The following is a 22,377-nucleotide window of genomic DNA, read 5'->3' as shown; positions in this document are numbered from 1 at the left end:
AGACCTAGGTGATTATCAGCTTAGTCCTTTTTCAAATTCATGAGCAGTAATGAGAAATCTTTCATAATTTCAGCAAGCGCTGCTTGCATTTGGTTCTTTCATTTATAACTCCAGAAGAGGAAATACGTTTAAACCAGTGACAGTTTTAAGGCTTAGTAAAATTTAAGTATAATTATAATGAAATATTTATTGCATAAATTAAGCAGCAATTCGTATGTTTTCTGCTTCTGTTTAAAAGCTATTAAAATAGTGTTGCTAGACTTCCTACTGTGAGAATAATTTCTTGATTTTTGTACAACATATTATCATATGCTTCCTGTCAATAAAAGAGTAAACTAAAAAATAGAAAAAAGTTGCCTGATGAAAGTGTCATACAGAAGACTATAAAATTGGCTTTTGTAATTGCATGGCAATATCACATTTTATTTTAAGATCTAATGACAAGTTGATTCAAAGGGTAAGATTTACATTTATAAAGTCAATAAAGTAAGTTGAAAATTGCCCTCTGCTTTTTAAATCGGAGAGTTTATTGTTGTCAGTGTTATTTGCATTTGCAGGACGTAGTTAGGGATTTAACTAGACATCCCATTCAGAGCTTGTCAAGAAGTTCCATTAAGTCCAAGTTCAGAAAAGCAGCCAGTTAAGGATGGATATTTCAAGGAATAGAAGGAAACAATATCACAACATTATGGGCTAGATTGTGACCAGCTGCTGTGTTGGTACACAATATGGGAAATGTGCAGGAACCTTTCCTTACTTGAACTCACATTCAGAAGTTAGTTGTCATTTCGTTCCTTGCACTCACCTGAGTGAACTAACTGTAGAAAGTTAAGCATTGTTAAGAGCATTAGCCATTCCAAAGAGGAGGAGGTAATTCCATGGCCTTTTCCCCCTCTCTGCTGTATCAGCCAGCTAACAGTTAACTGTTAAGTATTTCTGTGCTGTTTTCCCACTGCAGTGAGTTCCAACAGGCACTGTGCCTCCCTGAGAGTCAATACCCCCACACACAGACACGAAGGCCAGCGTCTAATTCATACCTTTGTTAGTATGTCATATTTGAAGGGCCTAAGTGACCCAATTGGTTAACACATTAGCTTTTCAACTTTATAGTCTTAAGTCACAGGAGACGTCTCCCTGGTTTGTGGACATTAGTCCACATCAGAAAGCACAATTGGCAGTCTGTGCCCACCAGCCACAAAAGAGTTATGCCAGGCATTTGCATCCTGTACTTTCTGGCTAATTAATTGGCGGGACTATCCACAAGAAATAGTTCCTGCTACCCATGAGAAGAAGTGGGTAGCCATTATTAATGTCCCAGCTCATATTGCTCCGTAGCTCTCATGAGCAATGGTGCTTAAGGTGTCTAAATGTACTAGTGGGAATTAAAAATTATAGTCCAGACCCCTTTCACTAGCTGAAATATTGTAAACTTGTATCACTGGGGCCAGGATTGGTGTCAATGTACTTTGTGTGAAAAGTGCAATAGAAGCATTAGTATTTGACAGCCCTGGTTGAAATAAGTGAAATTAATGGAGCTCTTTTCATATACGACAAGGCCATGGCACCCCTTTCATGCTGCTTACAGACAGAGAAAAGTCAATACTTTTTTATTACTTGACACTGACCTACATTCTGCACTACAAGTGCCAGGCCCACTAATTGGTTTCAGTTGTGAGAAAAGTTTGCCCCAAAGAAACATTGGAGCAGATAAATCAATCTTTTTTAGGGTAGCTTAGTGGGTTTTGAGCACTTGAAATGACATTTGTGTTGTATTGACAGAATGGGTTGTTATACTCATTTTGTCATGTCAGAAGCCCTTGTACTAGTTGGAAATGTTGTTAACCAGTACAGATAAATTTACAAAGCAAGAACTTAGCTGGATCAACATTTTACTTTTATAACAGATTCCCACTTCTAGTCTGCTTTCTTCGTTCGAGATTTCTATGGCTATTAAAAGGTCATGGGGCTTATGAGGACAGCTCAGTTTAAAGCTCTAATTTTACTATCACAGGCACTAACATCAAGGAAATACATGGACACCTAGAGTTACATAGAAAGGAACATATTGTATCACTGATTTGTTTTAAAAATAGTATTCCTGATTGAGTCTTTAAAAATAAATGACATGATATGTCCCAGGATATTGATTCAAAATAGAAGTTAAGCAGTAGTGAGTTGAATACCCCTGCTAGCAATACTCAATAATCCAAGGACAGAATGAGGATTTTGGTAACTGTGTCCCCTAGGTAGCATAACATTTTTTCATGACAGCATATGTTACTTCTGGTTGCCATTTTTTGTACCAAATATGACTGTTATGACTGCATGACTTGCATTGGATAGAACATGTCATCACAGCATTTACTTTGATATCAGACTTTTTTTCTGAAATCCAGATAGATTTGTTTACCTTTCTCAGAGCATATTGTCACAAATGACATCGTGCAGTGGTGGAAATATATTGGGCTGTCTTGTAGTTTGTCCAGGTTGGTTCAGAAGAAACCTTGGTGCTGTGGATCAAGAGTCTAGGGAAAATGTAGTTCATTGCAGAGTTACACAATTAACCGTGGGAGCAGAAGTATATGGAGCTGTTTCAGGGTGTCTGAAGACCCGCTCAATCGATCCGGAAGTCGACGCGTTAAAACCACCCCCTAAAGAAACGCATTTTCCATCAGCGCAGCACAGTGAAGACGCCGCATAGAAGAGTTATGAAGTTGACGGGAGTTACGCTAGCTACTCTGCGTAGCTTGCGTAACTCCCATTGACTGTTGCCAAATTTCCAGGTAAGTGTAGACCTGGCCTTAGTCTGTTATGGCAATCTATACTTAGGTACCTCTTTAAAAATGGAACTTTATCATTGTAGCCGGGAGGTGTGGCCTCCCTCTGAGATTGACAGAGAGGGAGAGCCAAACCCCCCCTGGGGGTGGGAACCCAACAGGACACCACCTGACCGGAAGCAGGTGGGCAGAGCTAGGCCTTTAAAACCCGGGACGGCTCGCTCAGTGAAGCCCCAGCAGCCGAGGGAGAAGGACGCCTCTCCTTTGGGGCTTGAGCCTAAGGCTGTGCCAGATACCCACTTGGAAGGGAAGCTGCTGGATCTCCCCACGGCGTGGGGCCCTGCAGATCCGGAGGAGCTGCCTGCTGCCTGGGACCCGGAGGAAGGAAGACCTGCCCAAGCTGCCTGGGACCCGGAGGAGGGCCTGCCCGAGCTGCCTGCTGCCTGGGACCCAGGGGAAGGCCTGCATGAGCTGCCTGCTGCTGGGGACCCTGAGAACCTGCCAGCACTGCCCACTGCCTTGGACTCAGAGGGGACTAAAGGGGAACTTCTACAGTCATCATAGACAAAGGACATTCAAAGTTCACACCACGAAACATAAAGTTCCAAGTACAGCAGCTGCCCATCAGTTTCATAGTTACTAATAGACTTAATGCAGAATTATGGAGGGAAATTCTATGGTCTGTGTTATGCAGGAGGTCAGAGTAGATGATCATAATGGTCCCCTCTGACGTTAGCATCTACAAATTTGGGAGGTAGGAAGATGCTGCTTTCTGCCTACTCTTGTTTTGGATTCAAGTAATTGGTTTTTCATCTCCGGACTGACTATAGGTAGTTCCAACCTCTCCCATATATTGCTCAATAAGACCTCAGAAATGCATTTTTTGGTTATGTGCATTTTTATGCACAGTATTCTCCATATTATTATTGTAAGAAACTGTTAATATAAATTTGTTGCTGAAAGCATGAGGGGCCATTTTCAAACACCTTTCAAACTGGTACCCATTTGTGCACATATAGCTCTGCAAACACAATTTGTCTGCCCATATAATTTGTGCACACAAGTGATAGAATTTACATGTGCAAAAATGATTTTTGTGAAAAAATGGGGGGGTTGCTTGTAAATTCTATTTGTGTGCAGCCAATTGTGTGCGCAAAATAAAGCCTCTGTTTTGATCATTAGAGGTAATTAAAATCTTGAATTTTTATTTTGAAGCCATTTTATAAATTGTTGCTGAATCGAAATTATCAAAAGTAGCAGTTGCCCTCAGTCAGATGTTGTAAAGTTTCTTTGGAATTGATTTTATCAACAACATTCCCTACTTGAGCTTTAATTGTAGATTTTTTTACAAAGTCTGTATTGTGGTCACAGGAGTTTGCTCACTGAGACAGTTCTTTGCTTGCTGACTATATGCTGCTCCCTTTTTAAATACCTTGTCCATAGCTGATGAGCAGACATGACAATCAAGTAGTCAATACATTGAAAAGGTAAACTCTAGCAGTCTGACTTCAGCAGCTTACAGTTTCCTCCAGTAAAAGAATTCCGAGTTCAACATGTTTGAAAATGAAAAGTGATTTTTTTAATTTAGTTTGGGGACTTTAAAAACAGGTTTTAGTTGATCTGGTCCTGCTTTCTGGTCAATCTGCAGAGAATACAGGTCAGATCCCATTGGCTACAGCCAAGGAGCACACAGCACAAGTTAAGAAGGGTATGATGTAAAAGTTGGATGAATCTTACCTTTGTACCTTACTACCCCTATCCTGGGACTATTCAGTGTAGGGCCAATCCCAGCTGTAAATTAGAGCAGACTGGTGCACTAATGTATACTGACTGCAAAACAGCCATAAAGAGCTGAAACAGCAAAGGATTGGCAAGTGTAGACCATACCTCGTTTCCTCCATCCATGCCTCCTATATTAGCAGCTGGACGGGGAAGTGGTATTGGAGTCTGTACACTATCTCTGGCTATGTCTATACTGATGGCGGCAAAGTCACCACCGTCAGATTGACTTATCTGAATCAACTGAGCGGTCAGTGAAGACCCACTCAGTTGATCCAGAAGTCGACATACTAAAACCACCTCCTCAAGTGGCGTGGCGTAGCGTCGCATTGACAGGAACGTGGTTCCCGTCGGCGCAATGCAGTGAAGATGGCGCGCAGAAGAGAAGCACAGAAGTCAATGGGAGTTACGCAAGTTCTTTGCGTACTTTGCATAACTCCCGTCGACTGCCGCCGAATCGCCAAGGTAAGTGTAGACCAAGCCTCTGTGTCACCTAAGGATCCCCTGGAATTGGGATAATCCTCTCAGGACTAGACATACCGACTCTACAAGCAGAATCCACCAACAGTGCATTGCAAAGTGGCCAAACTGGACTGGAGGATCTAGTCCTCTATTTCACTATCTTCTATTATACCTGTTATAGAAAATAAATAGGAAATGACAAATGCAGCTGGAAAATCAATCACAGGTATGCCATCTGGAAAATGGCCCTACTTACATATTATATTAAGTTTTTGTGGAGAGAGCCTTTTGACTGTGTTGATTCATTGTACAGCAAATGGATTCAATACACTTGTAGTTCATTTTGAAAAATGTTCAAGAGAATAAACACAGCCAAATTTATTGTCTAAAGACAAAACAGTACGATAGGAAAAGGAAACATGCATACCCTCCTTCTGGGAAGCAATTCTTATCTCACAGCATGTTCGCCTTACACAAAAAGTGTGCTTTGGAAATATGCATTTAAATGAGCTATATTTATAGTATATTTTTACACGATACAAAACTCTCTATACGTCACTAAAATCCAACCCATCAGTTTGTAACAACTCCTTTCGAATGAATGTATTTTGATTTTGACAGATTTTATATTTGCTAGCACCAAAGCTGACTTCAGCTCTGTAAAGTATTATGGAATACTTACCATGAGTGAACAAGAGTAAGCATATCATTCAAATATAAAGTTTGTGCTAACATTAACATATAACATAATGTGTAATACATATTAATATGGTGTGCAATACATATAACATATACCTAGTGGCTAACAACTGATTTAAAAAGAACTATCTTTTCATTGACACAGTTTGTGAATACGTAAAAGATATTTGCCCCCACGTGAGAATAAGTGTATCTTAAAACTGGAACTTTACAGTGTAGTTTGAATGTAATTTATAGTTTAAAAATAAGATGCACTCACTTCACCTTCTCTGAGTTTTCATGAATTATTTTGCAATCATAGCTAAGTGCCAGATCCTGGCCTCCAGTTCCTTCCTCTTAGTACTGCTCCAGTGGCATAGTAAGATAGAGTGGTGCTCTAACAGGAAAATCCCAATGTCACAGTCAGCTTTATGCCACCCATTCTCCAAGCAGGTGTTGGATGGGAGCAGAAGGGAGTGTGGCCAGACATGTACTGTGCTCCAATGATCCCATGTCAGCTGAATTTAGAGTAGTCCCTAGGCTGCTCTAAGTAGTAGTAAAGAGTAGGAAAGAAAGAGAAATGATGAGGCACTATAGAAACATCTATCTAGGGCCTGGTCTACACTGACGCTGGCAGTCAACGGGAGATATGCAAGCTACAGTATGTATCTTCCATCGACTTACTTACGCTGCCATATCGCAGTGTCTTCACTGTACTGCATTGATGGAAGATGCCCTTTGGTCGATGCAGATTTACTCTTTTTGGGATGGGGCTGAGGGGCTTGAATTAATGGCATCGACTGGAGAGCACTTCCGAGATTGATTGAGCAGGTCTCCACAGCCCGCTCAGATCCCACTGCATCAATCTGTGCAGTCCCGACAGTGTAGACATACCCTACGGCAATAAGCACCCTCTCCCCAACACTGTGAGCTGGAACATGCAAGGATATTCTGGGACAGGGTTTCCTATGCCTTCTTCCCTTTTAGTGCACCAGCAGAGCAGAGTCATAATTAAGCTCTATATTTTTAAGTAAATAAATTACTAGGCTTTTTTGCTAAAAATATGTTCACATTTTTTCCTGTGTGTTGCAAACATGATGGGTCTATTTGTTCGGTGTATTTTATATATGTCTTTAATTGGTCTAACTGCACAGACATCAGTGAATTTATTTACCCTATCAAACTGTGAGGTTTTGCCTAGATGTGGTCACACATAACTGCTATCACCGTGATCAGAGCCAGTGGTTTAAATACTCAGTTGTGAGTATCCAGTGAAATAGCTTTAAATAACAAGATAAACAGTGCAGCTGCCAACCCAAAGTAATCTTACACTGAGGGGGTGAGTGGCACAGAAAATTTCTTCTTTGTCATTTTGACTTGGGTTTGAAGCTAGACCTGGGCTGAGTTCCAGCTCAAAAAGCCATTCACTTCAACGGCTCCTAAATCGTCCCAAGGAGCTTATTTTGGCAGTCAATTGTTTTTGTTTGGCCAGGCATCGTAATAGCAAAAGCCGTCTGCTCTAGCAAATAAAGACTTCTTCAATGTTCAGAATCACCATTCCCAATTATTTCCTGATAAAAGGGGTGGGTGTTTGTTAGTAGCCTTTTTCCCCAAAAAATTCTACTGTGTTTTTAACCAATTACAATTTATTAAAACTTTAAATGAAGAGTAATTGATTTTTCCCACATGATCATTAAAATATTTTTTCTGATCAAAACTACAGAACAGTTAACACCATTCTTAAATTCTAAAATAATTTAGGTACTAAATAAACCACAAGAATAGTTTTACAGACCCTCTTGCACCACCAAAATGCTTGGGGTGCTGAAAATACAATGAAAATTAAAATACAATAATATATCATTCTTAAAGCTTTAAAAATAAACAATTCTATTTTAGAAATTCTTTGTTTCATAAATAAAAAGGTGTGGGCCTATGTAGGACAGTGGCACAGGGAGTTCTACAGCTACACTGACACTGAAGATCTCTCTGGAAATAAATCTTGCAAGATGTCAAGGAGGGAATATATTTTCTTTTGAATAAAGAAGTCTAACTTGCTATTTTGTGAACTTTGCGTTGGAGACTTTGCAGGCACAGGAAGCTGCAAAAGTATCGGATGTTAAAAATTAAAAGTTAAATTTTAATTATTTGATGTACAAATAAGAACACTGATCCTGCACTGAGAACCATGGACAAACATCTGCATTTATATAGAGTGCCACTAAAGTCAGCAGGGTTCCACGTGAGAATAAGGCTCAATCTGCCTAGTACTCAGTTCAGGGTTGGAGTCAAAAGTACCGGGGGCCAGAAAACGGCCATTCTGTTTCACAATTTTCAAAATATGTTTTTGTTCCACATTGGAATGAAAAGAAAACAGTTTGAATGTTTTTGTGAAATGGAATTGTGTTGAACAGTTCAGTTTTTTGTTTTGAGTCTCTCGACTCCACCCTGAATATGGTAACATCCAAAAAGAAGATTCCCCAGAGTGAAATGTTGATACAATGCAAAGCTTTAGATTTGCTGATGATATTAGCATTTTTTTCCAGGGCCTGTGAAAAGAGGCCAACACATCTGTTGTTATGATCACTTTAATCCACTGACTCCAACACTTGGGACTTCCTAGTGCAATGGGACATGCTGTGGCTGCTCGCAGTCAGGGTTAATTAGTGAGCACTAGGCAAAATAACTTAGAATCCTGAAGCCATTTGGATTGCTTGCTTGAGGTGTATATTTGCAGTACATCACCACCATTACACCATTAAGGCACAAATTCACTTGCATTTTGTGTATCATGTGAATAAGGCAAGCAGTAATCAGGCCTGTATTTTTTCTGTCACATATGGTTCCATGGCCAAAATGACATTATGAGGGTGGGGGGGGGAGTCCTTTCTTTTCTTATTTTTATATTTGATCATTCTTTTATACCAGTTGTCATCAACTTACTAACTGAACATCCCTATTTTACCTTTTGTAAAGGGGGATTATTTTAAATATTTTAAGAAAACCCTACTGGATCTTATTTGAAACTTTTTTGCTTAACTGTTTTCTAGACAGAAAGATTTGTTTAGTGCACCATGATTTGCAAAAGGCTGTAACATTCAGTCTGTGTGGCAGAGAAATAAAATTTACAATACTTAGTTATGTACTGTTTATAATACATATCTATTTTTAATTAAGTCAATTGATCCAGAATTTTCTCCCCAATCTATAATGTACATGTTGAAGTGTTTCACAATGTCTTATGTGTAGGCTTCAGCATATTTTTGGGTATAACTTACTTCCTAACTTTTACCCTCCATAATAGAAAAATTAGAATGGAAGGAAGATCATTGGAACTGTACACTATCTACAGAGCTATTAAATATACTAGAAAATAAAAGTGGAAAAAAAAACCAACCAAACAAAAAATACCCAAATTTAACTCTTTTTCCCCTCTCTCTTTTTTCCAGGACTTTGAAACAGTGTTACCATCGATTGATCTGTTTGATAAGTTTGGACAAACATATTCCAAAGCTGGGCAAATAGTGTAAACATTTCTGTATCTATCCAGTATAAGAACTTCTGATAAGCTGTAAAGCTAGAAATAAAGATCCTGAGAAAATGCTAAGCACAATGTTGATTAATTTTTCACTAAGGATTGTAGCATACAATATTTTATGGAAACCATTTACACCTACAATAAAGTAGTATTACACTACTTGATCTTTTAGCAATGCAATTTTTAATATTAAAATTTTTTTTTACAGTTCTTCCAAATGTAATGAATTAGGAAAACTGGCTGGCTCTTATAACTGTTTTAGAAAAATACTTCCTTCATTATATAATACAAAGACTATTGTAATGAATGGAAAAATCATGGATAAGAGGCTGTAACTGTGTTTATTAGAATTATGTAACAGGTGTTAACTACAATAGAATATTATTTTCTCTGAAAAATGTAAACCTTGAAATCTAACTCATGGAAAAATCTACAAATGTTGAAATTTTCTCCTTTGTTGCCTGATCAACTCCTATTACAGTCTAAGGGAATCTTTCTATTGGCTCCAGTGGGAGCTGGATTGGACCATTTTAGACAGAGATTATTGCTTTAAATCCTTCATCTCTTCTGTGCTTGATATAACTCTGCATAGTTAAGAAAGAAACACTGTAATTCTGTAACACCTTCACATATTAGCTTGTAGGCAATCCATTTATACATATTTACAGTATTCTATGTATTGCATTTTTTACTCCTCGTCAAAAAAAACCTCTTCTGATAAGCAGACTGGCACATGGGAGGATGTTGCAAAACAACCACATTATAAATGTTTAAGGATGAACACATTTTGATCACACAAAATTCATTCAGGTCACCATATCCCACATGTATTTTCACTATAGTGTGCCGAGGCAAGGTTCTGAGCCCTGAGTTCTCATCACCTCCTGGGAGGAAGAATTCAACAACTTGCAGGCCTGGGCTATAATTTACTTCTTCAAATAATATCATCAGTGGATTCTGTTTTCATAGCTGTTTACTGTCTGAATGCTCAGAGAGATACTGTATTTTTCTTCTCATGTAATTTGAAATATTTGCAACAATCCTTCTCAATTGAAAAAAAACTTTTTTTATTACTGAATGTTTATAATGTGGGTCGAATCCTCTCCAAATGAGCAAGCAACTCCCATTAATGTCTGGTGTTATGCACAGGCAGGGGTGTCTCTGAACTAGGAAACTGAACCATTGCTGACAGAGGTTTGCAGCGGCAAGTCTACCTGAACCAGTACTGGAAATAATTTACGTGCCAGTATAACACAGGGCCAAAACATTTTCAATTCCATTTAAAAAAGCCTGAGACTTGCAGGAACCAGAGGATAAGAGAATAGAAGAACCCTCAAGATGGGAGGAAAAACATATGCCACATTTTATAAATGAGAGTGGTAAAAAACAAAGAGATCAGCATTTGAAACCAGAAAGAAACACTGTGTATTTCTGTTATTTTATACTTTTTAGTGTCTTATCAAATTCCAACTTTTAAAAGTTTGTCTTTCTGTGTTGCAACAGGAAATGAATGTTCTTTAATTCTGGTAAGTGAGAAACTGTAACCTCACACAAGTTTTTCTTGTTATGATTTAATTTCACCAAATAAATCGGAGTGCTTTTGTTCTTTGTGGAAGGGGCTGAGCATGAGACACTTGCACAAAACTGTTGATGAATAAAGATGCCATAGTAATTTTTAGATGTGAGAGCTATCTATTTGATTGCTGCAGCTTCAAGGTAGTTCATCACTTCACAATAATTCACCCTGTGTTGCCTCGTACCTCCATACCACATTTTCCCATCAGTTCGATTAGAAATGGCAATACCTTTATCAGATTAATCTTTCTTTCTTTTAATATCTCTGACCTTAGGATAAACAAAACCTACCCATGCAGACCATCATTTCAGATGCTAAAATTTTCAGCAGCTGACAGTTCTCAACATAGATTAAGGTTAAAAAGAGTACTTTCAATTCACTCTCGCTGTTTGACTCATATCTCTCTCTCTTTTTTTCACCCTCATTCTTTTAATTTTTTTAAACACAACAGGCCACTTCCCATATGCCTTCTTACACACAAAGTATGTCTGTGGATTTTATTATAGTACAATACAACTCCACAAACGCAGTGAAGTAATAACCTCATTACCTGTCATTTCCTTCTCCAAATGTATTTTTGTAGGGAAGACAATGCTCTCCTTTTTAGGATGGAGTGATATAGAACTTAGTTAATTCATAGCCATGCATGGCCCCTAATATACTGTGCTGCCACTCCAAGGTTCAATTCTTGAGCCCCCTCTCTCACTTCTCATACAAACATAGTACTCTGCTGGACAGATAAAATGTCCTGTTAACCTTGATAGTGAGTATAGTTCTTTTTTTCTCATCTAGAAAAATAGTAAATACTTATTGGTACCTTACGTTAGGGATGGTGTTCAATCAAGGAAAAAGTCAGGAGACTCTGCAGGATCTCTTTTAGAGATGTGCAGGTACAGTTAGGTTCCATTTCTTTTTTATTTCATACGAGTATTCCAATGACTTCTCTAATGATTGTTTTTCCTCCTCTGTTCCACTAATTATATGCACATATACAAACATACGTCCCATTGGCAGTTTAATACGTTTTTTTAATATAAAGGCACAGTACCTTAATTTTCCCACTACAGACCCAAATTCCAGTCAATATCAGTTACTGAAACCAAAATGGAACTTGGTTTTGGGTCAATTCAAACTACTAGCCAAATGATGCTTGGCAAAGGGTCTATCTCAGGCATGGATGAAAGAACTTGTCCTGCTTATTGCACCATGTTGAAGAGGCTTGAGACAGACAGCATGCTCACTACTGAAAGGTAGAAAGAATAAAAAATACTCAGATGACATTTAAGAACCCAGTCCTGTGAGGGCCTGAGCATCCTACCTCCAGCTGGTTTCAGAAGTTGAGGGCACTCAATAGCTTTCAGGAGCCACTCAGCACCTTGAAGGAATAGGACCTTATTTTAGAATACCATGAATACAGGTGAATGTTAACTGTACTGTAATATTTCAGAAAGGGAGAGACAGTGAATAGCCTTTAGGCTATGGGCCAGGCAAAAGCACAAGGTAAATGCAGTCATGTCCTCTCATTTCAATCAAGGTGGCAAACCCATAGTTTTTATTTATTGTCAATTAAATCGATAATTGTATTCATATTCACTACAATAATAACTACATAGTAGGAGTTTTTGCTACATAGCGTAACTAATTTTGCAGAATCACGCTAACTATCCATTGAAAAACAAATGATTTTGTACATGATTTACTTTACTATGGTAATCTCTCCTACCAAAACTAAGTTTGCTCTCACTGATAGTTATCAAATTACCATGTATACTGTGGATAAATGTTAGTTGTATTTTATTTTTTATGTTTTATTCACTGTAGTTTTTTCTTGTCAATAAATCTATTGCTGCAAAGCATATAAACATTGAATGTTATTTTGCAAAATACTTGTCACAGTTCAGGGCCACTCACCTGTATTTCCTCTCAATGGTCCAGCAAGAGCATCCATTCTTGGCTTCCTGCTCCCCAGCTATTGCCTTTCTGGGTGGAGACCCGTGTTTCTCTCTCTTCTGACTGGGGTATTCCCAGGCTGCACAGTTCCCTGCCTTCATAATGTAGGTCCCAGCACAGACAATCTGCCCAAGGACACCTGCTTGCTTTCTCTTCAGAGACTTATAACAGCGTGATTGTTGAACACTGTAAGTTACCATGTAGTACTTGCTATGCAAGTCTACTTTGTAGTGCTTTTTACCTTAAGACCAGAGAAAACATATTAAAAACAATAAAAGAAAGACTCTACTCGGGCTGTCAATTAATCCTGACTACTTAACGCCTGCAATTAACTGAAAACAAAATTAATGCGTTAATTTTTTAAAATGTGTTAATCACATACCTCTGGACAGAGAGGGAGGCATTGGCAGTGATGCGGCTGAAGCTGAAGCACCAGCCCGGAGCTCTATGGCCAGCAGGGAGGCTGATGCCCCAGCCTGCACCTCTCAGCAGGGCTGAAGCCCTGAGCTAAGCTGGAGCCCCGTGTCCTGAGCCCTGAGAGGGGTTGAAGCCCCAATCCATGAGCCCTGAGAGGGGTTGAAGCCCCGAGCCCTGAGGGTGGCTGAAGCTCAGAGCCCCCAGCTGGGCTGCAGGGGGTCACACTTTTTTCCTAATAGGAGGGTCACAATTTTTTTTTAAAGTCCAAATGGGATTGCCAGCACAAAAAGTTAGAGAACAGGGGCCTGGTAAGCTCAGCCTCTCTGCACCATCCTCTTTTCCCCTGGCACATGCCGAGTCTCTGAGGTAAAATCCACCCTCCCTTGCAAACAAGGGCTCACTCAGTTGAAGGGGGTTATGTAATACATAATAAAATAATAATTCTACATTTGTACACGATAAAGAGATTACACTTCAGTGCTTGTCTGAGGTGAATTGAATCACTATTTCTTTTGTTTATCTTCTTTACAGTGCAAATATTTGTAATAAAAATAATAGTATAAAGTGAGCACTGTACACTTTGTATTCTGTAATATAAATCAATATATTTGAAAATATAGAATACATCCAAAATATTTAAATGAATGGCATTCTATTATTGGTTAACCGAGCAATTAAAAGATCAATTAATTGTGATTAATTTTTTAATTTCATGATTAATCACGATTAATTTTCTTAATCGCTTGACAGCCCTAAAATCTACACATATTCTAATAAGCCTACCAGAACTACCCCTACCCATGGATTTTGGCAGACCCAGTCCTTCCAGCTCAAAACTGCATTATTATCCAGTGAACTCCAAAAAGTTTTTAACTTAATTCAGAAAGGTTTAACTTAATGCAATGAGGTTTGTCCAAGATGTCACAGCACTCATTGACTATATTGATGGTTTCCAAAGGGATGTGACAGCCTATTCTCACTGTTCAAGATCTGAAGAATATCTTATAAAAATAGCTACGGATGAAGATACAGGTAAAGGATCTTGGAAGTTTTGAAACTGGCAGGTCTAGAAGACATGTATCCCTTTGGTGAAAGGACAACAAACTTATCAAACCACTGTCAATTATTTCTGAAAATTAATTGAGAACTGAGAAGGTACCACAGGACTGGTAAAAAAAATTTTTTTTTAATTGTGCATCAGTCTTTAAAAAAGAAAGAACTGTGATTGCAGCAATTGCCATCCATTAAGCCTAACTTCAATCCATAGTAAAATAATGGAACAAACATGAAGAGGAAAACAGAACTATGGGAAAAAACAAATTTAAAAAGTGAGTTAAAAATCATACTAGACAGTAGCTTTGTAGAACTGCAAAATATGACCCTAATTCTGGAGTCAGACCTGCAAGGGCAAATCCTTGTGCCTGCCTAGAGCTTCATCAAAGTGTCTAAGGCACCAATCTGCTGATACGTTTGAGAGTGGCTCATCCCTGGATCAGAGACAAAGTATTACTGTTGGGCATTTTGGTGCTGCTTTCCTTGGTGCATAACTAGAACAAAACCATGTGTGTCTTCAAGGAACTGTGCATGTGAAGGAGGATCTGGTAGCAGCACCTCAGGCAAACAGAGCCTCCAGAACATGTCACTTAGATTTCTTTGTTCAGCACTTCAGACGCTGGGAACCTGCTCCAGTAGTTTGTACCTGAGGCTGCTTGAGCACTTTAAGCTCTAGGGTCTCTCCTGAGAAATTCAAGCATTATGGCTGATGCCTGCACATCAGCTGCAGACACATACAAGCCAGGTTCCCAGGGTTTGAAATTTGCCTCTTTAGTTTCCGTGATAATGTTATTGTCTTGGTGATGCCAAGGTCTAGACCCCAGTAGCGACCAGTAAGTGGATTGTTAAATTGGAGTTTTTGGGGGTTTTTACAAGCGGAGACTTCCTCATGGGATTTTAAAGCAGAAGATGCTTAGCTCTGGGGATGTTTTCTCTCAGGGGAAACCCATATCGGGGAACATCAGACACCATCTCGTATCACCAATCACTTTCTGTTATTGCTCTCTGCTTGAAGATCTCGGAATACTGCTGCCCCCATCCATATAGCTGACAGTGTGAGCATAGAAAATCTCTAAAGAAAAGCAGCTGAATAGCCTCTGCTCTAACCCAAAATGGTCTCAGTACTCATAGCAGGGAACAGTTGGCTTTTAATGTCCCCGAAGATAGCATTGCCATAGTATTGCTGGCCAATGTTTTTGATCTGCTCTGTACCCTCTTGTGGCCTAGCTAATCTGTCTCTGCAGCTTTTGCAGACAGCTGCTTTAGTGTCTTCAAAGGATGACTATTCAAGCTGAGAGAGCCATTTAAAATGTATCCAATGAGGCTCCACACATCAATGCTGAACAATTAAGACCTCTGCAAGCACCAGAATTCAGGCACATTCTACATCTCAATCAGAGGCTGCTGGAGCACCCAAGAGCCATCAGTGACATGTCTTTCACAACTCAGCAGCCCAGCATTTTGATCATCTCAGTAGTTCTGCATAGTGCAGAACCCAAGAGCTCTCTTGCTACGGATATTAGAGGGATGAGGAACTTCTGAAGTCATATGATACTATGCTCTGGGATGGTAGAAATTCCGCATCAGAGAATGTGAATAGTATTTTATCACTAAAAGCCGGATTACTCCACACAGATGGAGACCCCTCAAACCAAAAGGAGTTGCACCCATGTAACTGAGAGCATAATTTGGATCTATCCAAATTTATCTTTCCTACAATAAAACATGACTACTGAATTTTATCTTGCACTAGTGTTTACAAGGATTTCTGGTAAGCAAGAAAAGAAAAAGCTTATCCTCTTCCCAGACTCAGTATTGGCAAACAAGATCAGACAATGCAATGCTAGCCAGGTTAGCATTCTTCCATCTCTGTACAATTCAGCTCATTAATGAGAAAATCACCCCGCTGCTGGCACAATCAGATACAGTCACTTATCAGTACACTGAGTTCAGTTTATAGTACTCAGATTCATATTCATGATCATAGAATGCTGTGGAGCAGTTCATTAGCACACTGCTGCATTAAGCAATCACTGCCAAAATGAGATATGTTGAGATTATGCATTAAACTGCATCCTTAAAGAATTTTTTGGTTAAGAAATTACTAACCTGCAGAAACCTGCTTAAGTAAATCACTGAGGCACTTGCAGAGAAAACATGCAGTTCTCGATGTACATAACGTTTGGTTCAAAAAGCCTAGGCTGTTTTACAGATGAGATCATAAAACCTTCAAATGCAAGTTTAGCCAAAGTCCCTATTATGACACTTAATTGCAGTTATAAACCAGGCTAGACACATCCCATATACTTAACCTTCTTCCCTATTTGCTGTTACTTTGTTCTGCTTAATGACTCTTAAGGTTATTTTTAATTTCATTCAGGCTGTTGAACAAAAATCTACTTTCTGTGCCACAGCTTATAATTCAACAAGAGATGTCATAGAACCTCAGACTGACGAGAACCTCGGGAATCAAGGTTGTTCATAACTCGGAAATGTTCGTAACTCTGAACAAAAACGTTATGGTTGTTCTTTCAAAAGTTTTAAGTTTTAAGACTTAATACAGCTTTGAAACTTTACTCTGCAGAAGAAAAATGCTGCTTTTAACCACTTTAAATGAGACAAGCACAGAAAGTTTCCTTACCTTGTCAAAGCTTTTTTCTTAAACTTTCCCTTTATTTTTTTTAGGAGTTTATATTTCACAGGATACTGTGCTGTATTTGGGTTTGGTTGGGTTTTTTTTTTCTGTCTTTGCTGCTGCCTGATTGAGTACTTCCAGTTCCAAATGAGGGGTGTGGTTGACCGATGAGTTCATAACTCTGGTGTTTGTAACTCTGAGGTTCTACTGTATTTGTAAATACAGAGGATTAGTGTTTGTTTCCCTCATGACCATTCGCTGTCTTAAAAAGAGACAGCTTCAGTGTACTTATGAATTGGAATGTGACTATTCAAAGGTGTTGATGGAAAAAGCAAGCGAGCCTGGAGATAGACGCCATTTTCAAATTTTCTCTTGAGGTTTGGCAAGGATGTCTGTCTATTGCACAGCGTTGTCTGTATTCTCCAGGCAGATGTTTCATTTGAGTCAGTAACGTCTCTAGCTACCAACACAACATTGTCCTTGCAATTTGTCATACATTCTGTGTGTGAACTATATAATGTCATAGATTCTATGGGTCTGAGCTACTCAACCTGCCGCTACAGGATATTAGTCTGGAAAAGAGTTTTTAAACATAAATAAAAAGGAGAAAGCAGAGAGTTAATGGTTTTCACTCTGAGTCCTATGTCCACAAGTATTATAGCATTAACTAAAGCTGAGAGTCATACTACTTCTTTGTGTGTTACATGGGTATAGTCCATCAAAATATCTTCTCCAGAAAATGATTATCTTCTCAGTGCTGATTGCCAATTGGAAAAAAAAAATATCACCAATGAACTTTATAAAGGGAGCATTCTCTCCCTCCATCATGCAAATGTTCACAAAATTAAATCATGTTGTACAGAGCAGGGTTTAGTGGTACAGATAAAACAGCCAGCAATCCAAACCTTCACCCAAAATATGACCTTTAATGAAGCCATTCGTTATGGGATTTGAAAAAGGTTTTAAAAATTTCTCCACTCCTTTTTCTTTTTCATGCATTTATACATTTTCTGGTTCTGGCCAAAAATGGAAGCAGAATTTCCAGAATTAACTAAAGAAAGGCTATTATCCTGATATTATGGACCCAGTTGTTCAGATCCAAGAAGTTCGGCTAAAGCAGAGAAGAATCCAGAATTTTGGGTATGTATCTAAAACACATATTTGAACCTTTAGAGGTTGAGCCCCGTGTTGTACTGATATCAGGAATGAAGGTGGTGAACTAAGTCCTTAGTCCAATGCATGATAACTTGCTTGTTTAACTGTTACCTGATTCTATTTCCTATTTCCCCTACCTCTGTTTATTAAGTGTCTCATTCACATCATAGACTGTGAGCTATCTGGGCCAGAGACTGTTTTTCCACACATCAGTACTACACTTAGTCCAATGGAACCCTGGTTCTTGATAGATGCCCCAGGCACTACTGCCATATAAATAACAATAAGTAAAAGACATCCAGGAGATATATATACAGACTTGGAAGGATTAGATTTTTACTGGTAAATGTGAGGAAATTTTGATTTCACCATATACACACAAACCGACAAAAATATTTTCATTGATAATAATCAAAATTTACAGATAGGTAAAGTAAGAACAATGCTACTTGAGAAGTTATTAAAGTTTGATTTAAGGATATTTACTTATATTGTATATGGTGACACCTGATGTTGACATCCTCTTCCTTCCCCCCCCCCCCCAATATTGTGCAACTTTGAAAATTTAAAGATAAAAATTAGAAAAAATGGATAATCATCAATATTATCTGTCAAAATGTTAACAAAATTAAAATCAAATTCTGCCAAGCCTACTTATATTATCCCTAGGCCCTCTGTTGCTACCCACCCAAAATACCACTCAGCAGTAGAGAAGACAAGAAATATCAGAACCTGAAGTCTTACACGTATACTTAGCACATACTTAGGCAAAACTACCATTGGCCCAAATTCTGAGCTCAGGTACCCTGGTGTAAATCTGATGTAACTCCACTATAATCAATAGGATTAACTCTAGATTTTTACCAATGCTACTATGATCAGGATCTGGGCCAGTGACTCAGTGTCAGGGAGAAAATGTGAGTGTTAAGACTCAGCGATATGACAAAAACTCTCTCCATTTTGTGCCCTGTAAAACACCATTGCCTATGCTTAACAAATAATTAGGAATAAAAATAAATAATAACCAGTCATGAATCTGTAGGCTGACTTGTGCCTGTCAATACTTCAGAAAAAAATCTGTCTGCTGCTTTCTGTCTAGCAAATGCCAAAGTGCCTGACCAGATATCTCAAATATTGGTGTTCCTGCTAGTAATAATTATTCTGCAGTACAGTGGGTAGTATTTTAAAGTATTTTTTTAGCTTTTTACTGGAAGGTAATATACTGACAGTCTGAAGAGTTCTATGCTTATAATGGTGCTAGAACCGGTGCTAGTACTAGTTAAAGAGAAATTGGGAGTAAAAAAGTGAAAACCCATGGCCCCATAAACAAATCAATTTTCCCTTTATTCTTCCATTTGCTCGTGTCTAGATTTATACCCACTCCCTTCAGCCTATAATAATATAGTGTTGCTCATACAAATAATAAATATCAATAACAATAAAACTTGCTGAGAAGAAAAAATTAGACCAACATCAGTTTGTTTATACAAAAAATGAAATTGAGTAGTTTGGAGCAACAAATGCAGGTTTCAAACACCAGATGTAAATGTTTCCTAGAAAAAAAACAAGCAAACAAACACACACACACATTTTTGTAGCAGCCACTGATGTGAGTGGGTGGCAGCCATATGGGGCAGTACATAACTCTAAATTGTATTCAGAATGTTTTTGACATTGTTCAGGTATATTAATGGGCAAATTTCCAACTAGCTTAAGTTTGATTAATATAGGCACTCTACAGTCCAGATGATTACCCAGATTATCCACACTTCTAGGATCTGTTTCCACTCTCATTCTGATGGAAAGCAGGTATAAGTCCAGTGAAGTGCACAGAGTTACATCACTGTGCAACTGATGTGAGAGAGATGTTGGAATTAGATCCCATACATCTACACATTTGGTCTAGCAATACCTGCACCCGTTATATTTTGTGAGGTTTCCAGTTATTTCCTTCCTCCTTGCAAGCTAAATAATATTATTTGTTGAACAATAGGACTCAAATTGCCTCATGCTGCTATTCTAAGTGCTGTACAAACCTATGGTGTAGGACAGTCTCTGCTCAAGAGAATTTACAATCTAATTAAATATGAGACACAACATGTGGGTGTAAAAACACAAGGTACAGGAGGAAAGTACAAGGGCGATAGAAGTTCTGCGAGAAGAGTCTTTCTTGTGATATTTAGCAATTCCAGTCCAGTCTGGAATCGGGATATTCATGAACATTAAAAATTGTGGACTATATTTAATCCGAAACTCAAGACGACAGAGAAAAAAAATGGTGGTGGCAAAGTCTGAATCAATTCTTGTTTTATCCAAACCATTTCTCCCATCTCTAATTTTAAAAAATGCTCTGGCTGGTTTTGCATTGAGGGTCATATTCTTCTGTCATTTGCACATTTATACATACTAACTCAATTGCCGTCTCTGGAGTCATTTCAGATTTACATTGGTGTAACTGAGAGCAAAATCCAGACTTTAAAGAACAAAATAAAATGCCAGTGTTGTTCCCAACAGTGCAGATATTTCATCATTAAAACCTTTTCCATGTACTTTTTTTTTCTCAGAAAGAATCTCTATGGCTTGTTAATTCCTCACTTGCAGGGTATTGACAGTTGAAGAGGGTGACCATGACAGACTGAGCTGTATTTGTAAACATCAAGGCAGAGCTTATGTTTGACCTAGTTCTAGAAATGATTAACACATGATTTAGCTCTCATTCATTTCTATTCACGGTCATATATGTCACAGCTGTTACTAAACACTCAGAATAAGGAAATGTCTTTGATGACAGTAATTTATACCTTAGCAATGTATGATCAAATGATGTGATCTGACTCTCCACAGAAACAAGGCCCTTTTTTGTGTGTGTTAAAAGAAAGGAATATTTTCTCCTGTTACTCTGAAGTTTCTGTTCCTGTTAATCAGCAGCATATTTTAGTACTGTGATAACAGTAAGGATAATATTTTTTCATTTTATGAAAATATACCCATCTGCTTACTTCAATTTTTGACAGCTAGTGTAGACTGAAGTCAGATCACATATATTATACCAAGGTTTGAATCCATCCATCCCTTAAAAAAACCTTTAAGATGTTTGAATAGACTTCAAAGTATAGTTATCCTTTATTTAATATAATATTTTTTATACTGAAGACTGCATTATTATTCTTCAAATATAAAATTAGCTAAAATGACAGGGAACTTCGGCTGCATCTATATTTAACCCACTCATCTCTCATCATACAAACACATACTGTAATAAATCTGTGGCCAATTAGGAACATCATGTTTGTCATAATGCTCCTCATCACAGCCACTTGAAATTTCATGGCAACAGCTGCAATAGAACTCAGATCCTCCTAATCCAAAAGCAAACTGTTTGGCTGCTGCCACCTGAATTGAAAGAGAATCTCAGTTAGAAAGCTAGGCCTACAGAGTATTTTCTGATGTTATCATGTACGTGTTTTGCAATGCTTAGCCATTTTGCCAATTACTTTTATCAGGGATGGGTAAGAACATAAGAATGGCCATATTGGGTCAGACCAATGGTCTCTGACAGTGTCCAGTGCCAGATGCTTCTGGCAGTTGGAGGTTTAGGGACACCTGGAACATGGGGCCGTGCCCCTGTTCATCTTGGGTAATAGCCATTGACAGAGCTATGCTCTATGAACTTATCTAATTCTTTTTTTAACCCATTTATACTTTGGGCTTTCCCAACACCCCATGGTAATGAGTTCCACAGGTTGACTGTGCACTTTATTTGTTTTGAACCAGCTGCCTATTAATTTCATCAGGTGACCCCTAGTTCTTGTCTTATGTAAGGGGTAAATAATACTTCCCTATTGACTTTCTCCATATCATTCATGATTTTATAAGACTTCTGTCATAACCCCCTTAAGTATCTCTTCTCTAAGCTGAACAGTCTTATTAATATCTCTTTGTGATTAAGCTGTTCCATACCCCAAATCATTTTCATTACTATTCTCTGCACCTTTTCCAATTCTAATATATCTTATTTGAGATCAGGCGAGTTGAACTGCATACACTATTCAAGGTGTGGGCGTATCATGGCTTTATATAGCAGCATTACGATATTTTCCTGTCTTCTTGTCTATCCCTTTCCTACTGGTTCCTAACATCGTTAGCTTTTCTGACTGCACCTGAACATGGAGCAGATGTTTTCAGAGAACTATCCACAATAACTCCAAGATCTCTTTCTTGAGTGGTAACAGCTAATTTAAATCTTATTTCGTATATATAGTTGGGATAATTTTTTCCCCAATGTGCATTACTTTGCTTTTATCAACATTAAATTTCATCTTCCACTTTGTCACCAAGTCACTCAGTTTAGTGATAT

General features: G+C 38.3%; 1 protein-coding gene across 2 annotated transcripts in view; it reads left to right on the top strand.

The window, feature by feature from the left end:
• The window catches only part of SPATA17 (spermatogenesis associated 17), a 155,558-nt gene extending 146,286 nt beyond the window's left edge, over window positions 1-9,272 (top strand). The window contains exon 10 of one of the 2 annotated variants that reach the window (XM_067565404.1): window positions 9,146-9,272. In XM_067565404.1, coding sequence (XP_067421505.1) covers window positions 9,146-9,226 — 81 coding nt within the window. In that variant the 3' untranslated portion in view covers window positions 9,227-9,272. The remainder of the gene's footprint in view (window positions 1-9,145) is intronic. The other variant, XM_067565403.1, reaches the window with a different exon arrangement.
• The last annotated feature ends 13,105 nt before the right edge of the window (window positions 9,273-22,377 follow it).

Source organism: Emydura macquarii, unplaced genomic scaffold (genome assembly GCF_026122565.2).
Source record: "Emydura macquarii macquarii isolate MOO-44397 ecotype Brisbane River unplaced genomic scaffold, CSIRO-AGI_Emac_v2 contig_2676, whole genome shotgun sequence".
NCBI classification, from domain to species: Eukaryota; Metazoa; Chordata; order Testudines; family Chelidae; genus Emydura; species Emydura macquarii.
Note: the sequence above shows the minus strand (reverse complement) of the source record. Positions and strands in the feature narration are given on the sequence as shown.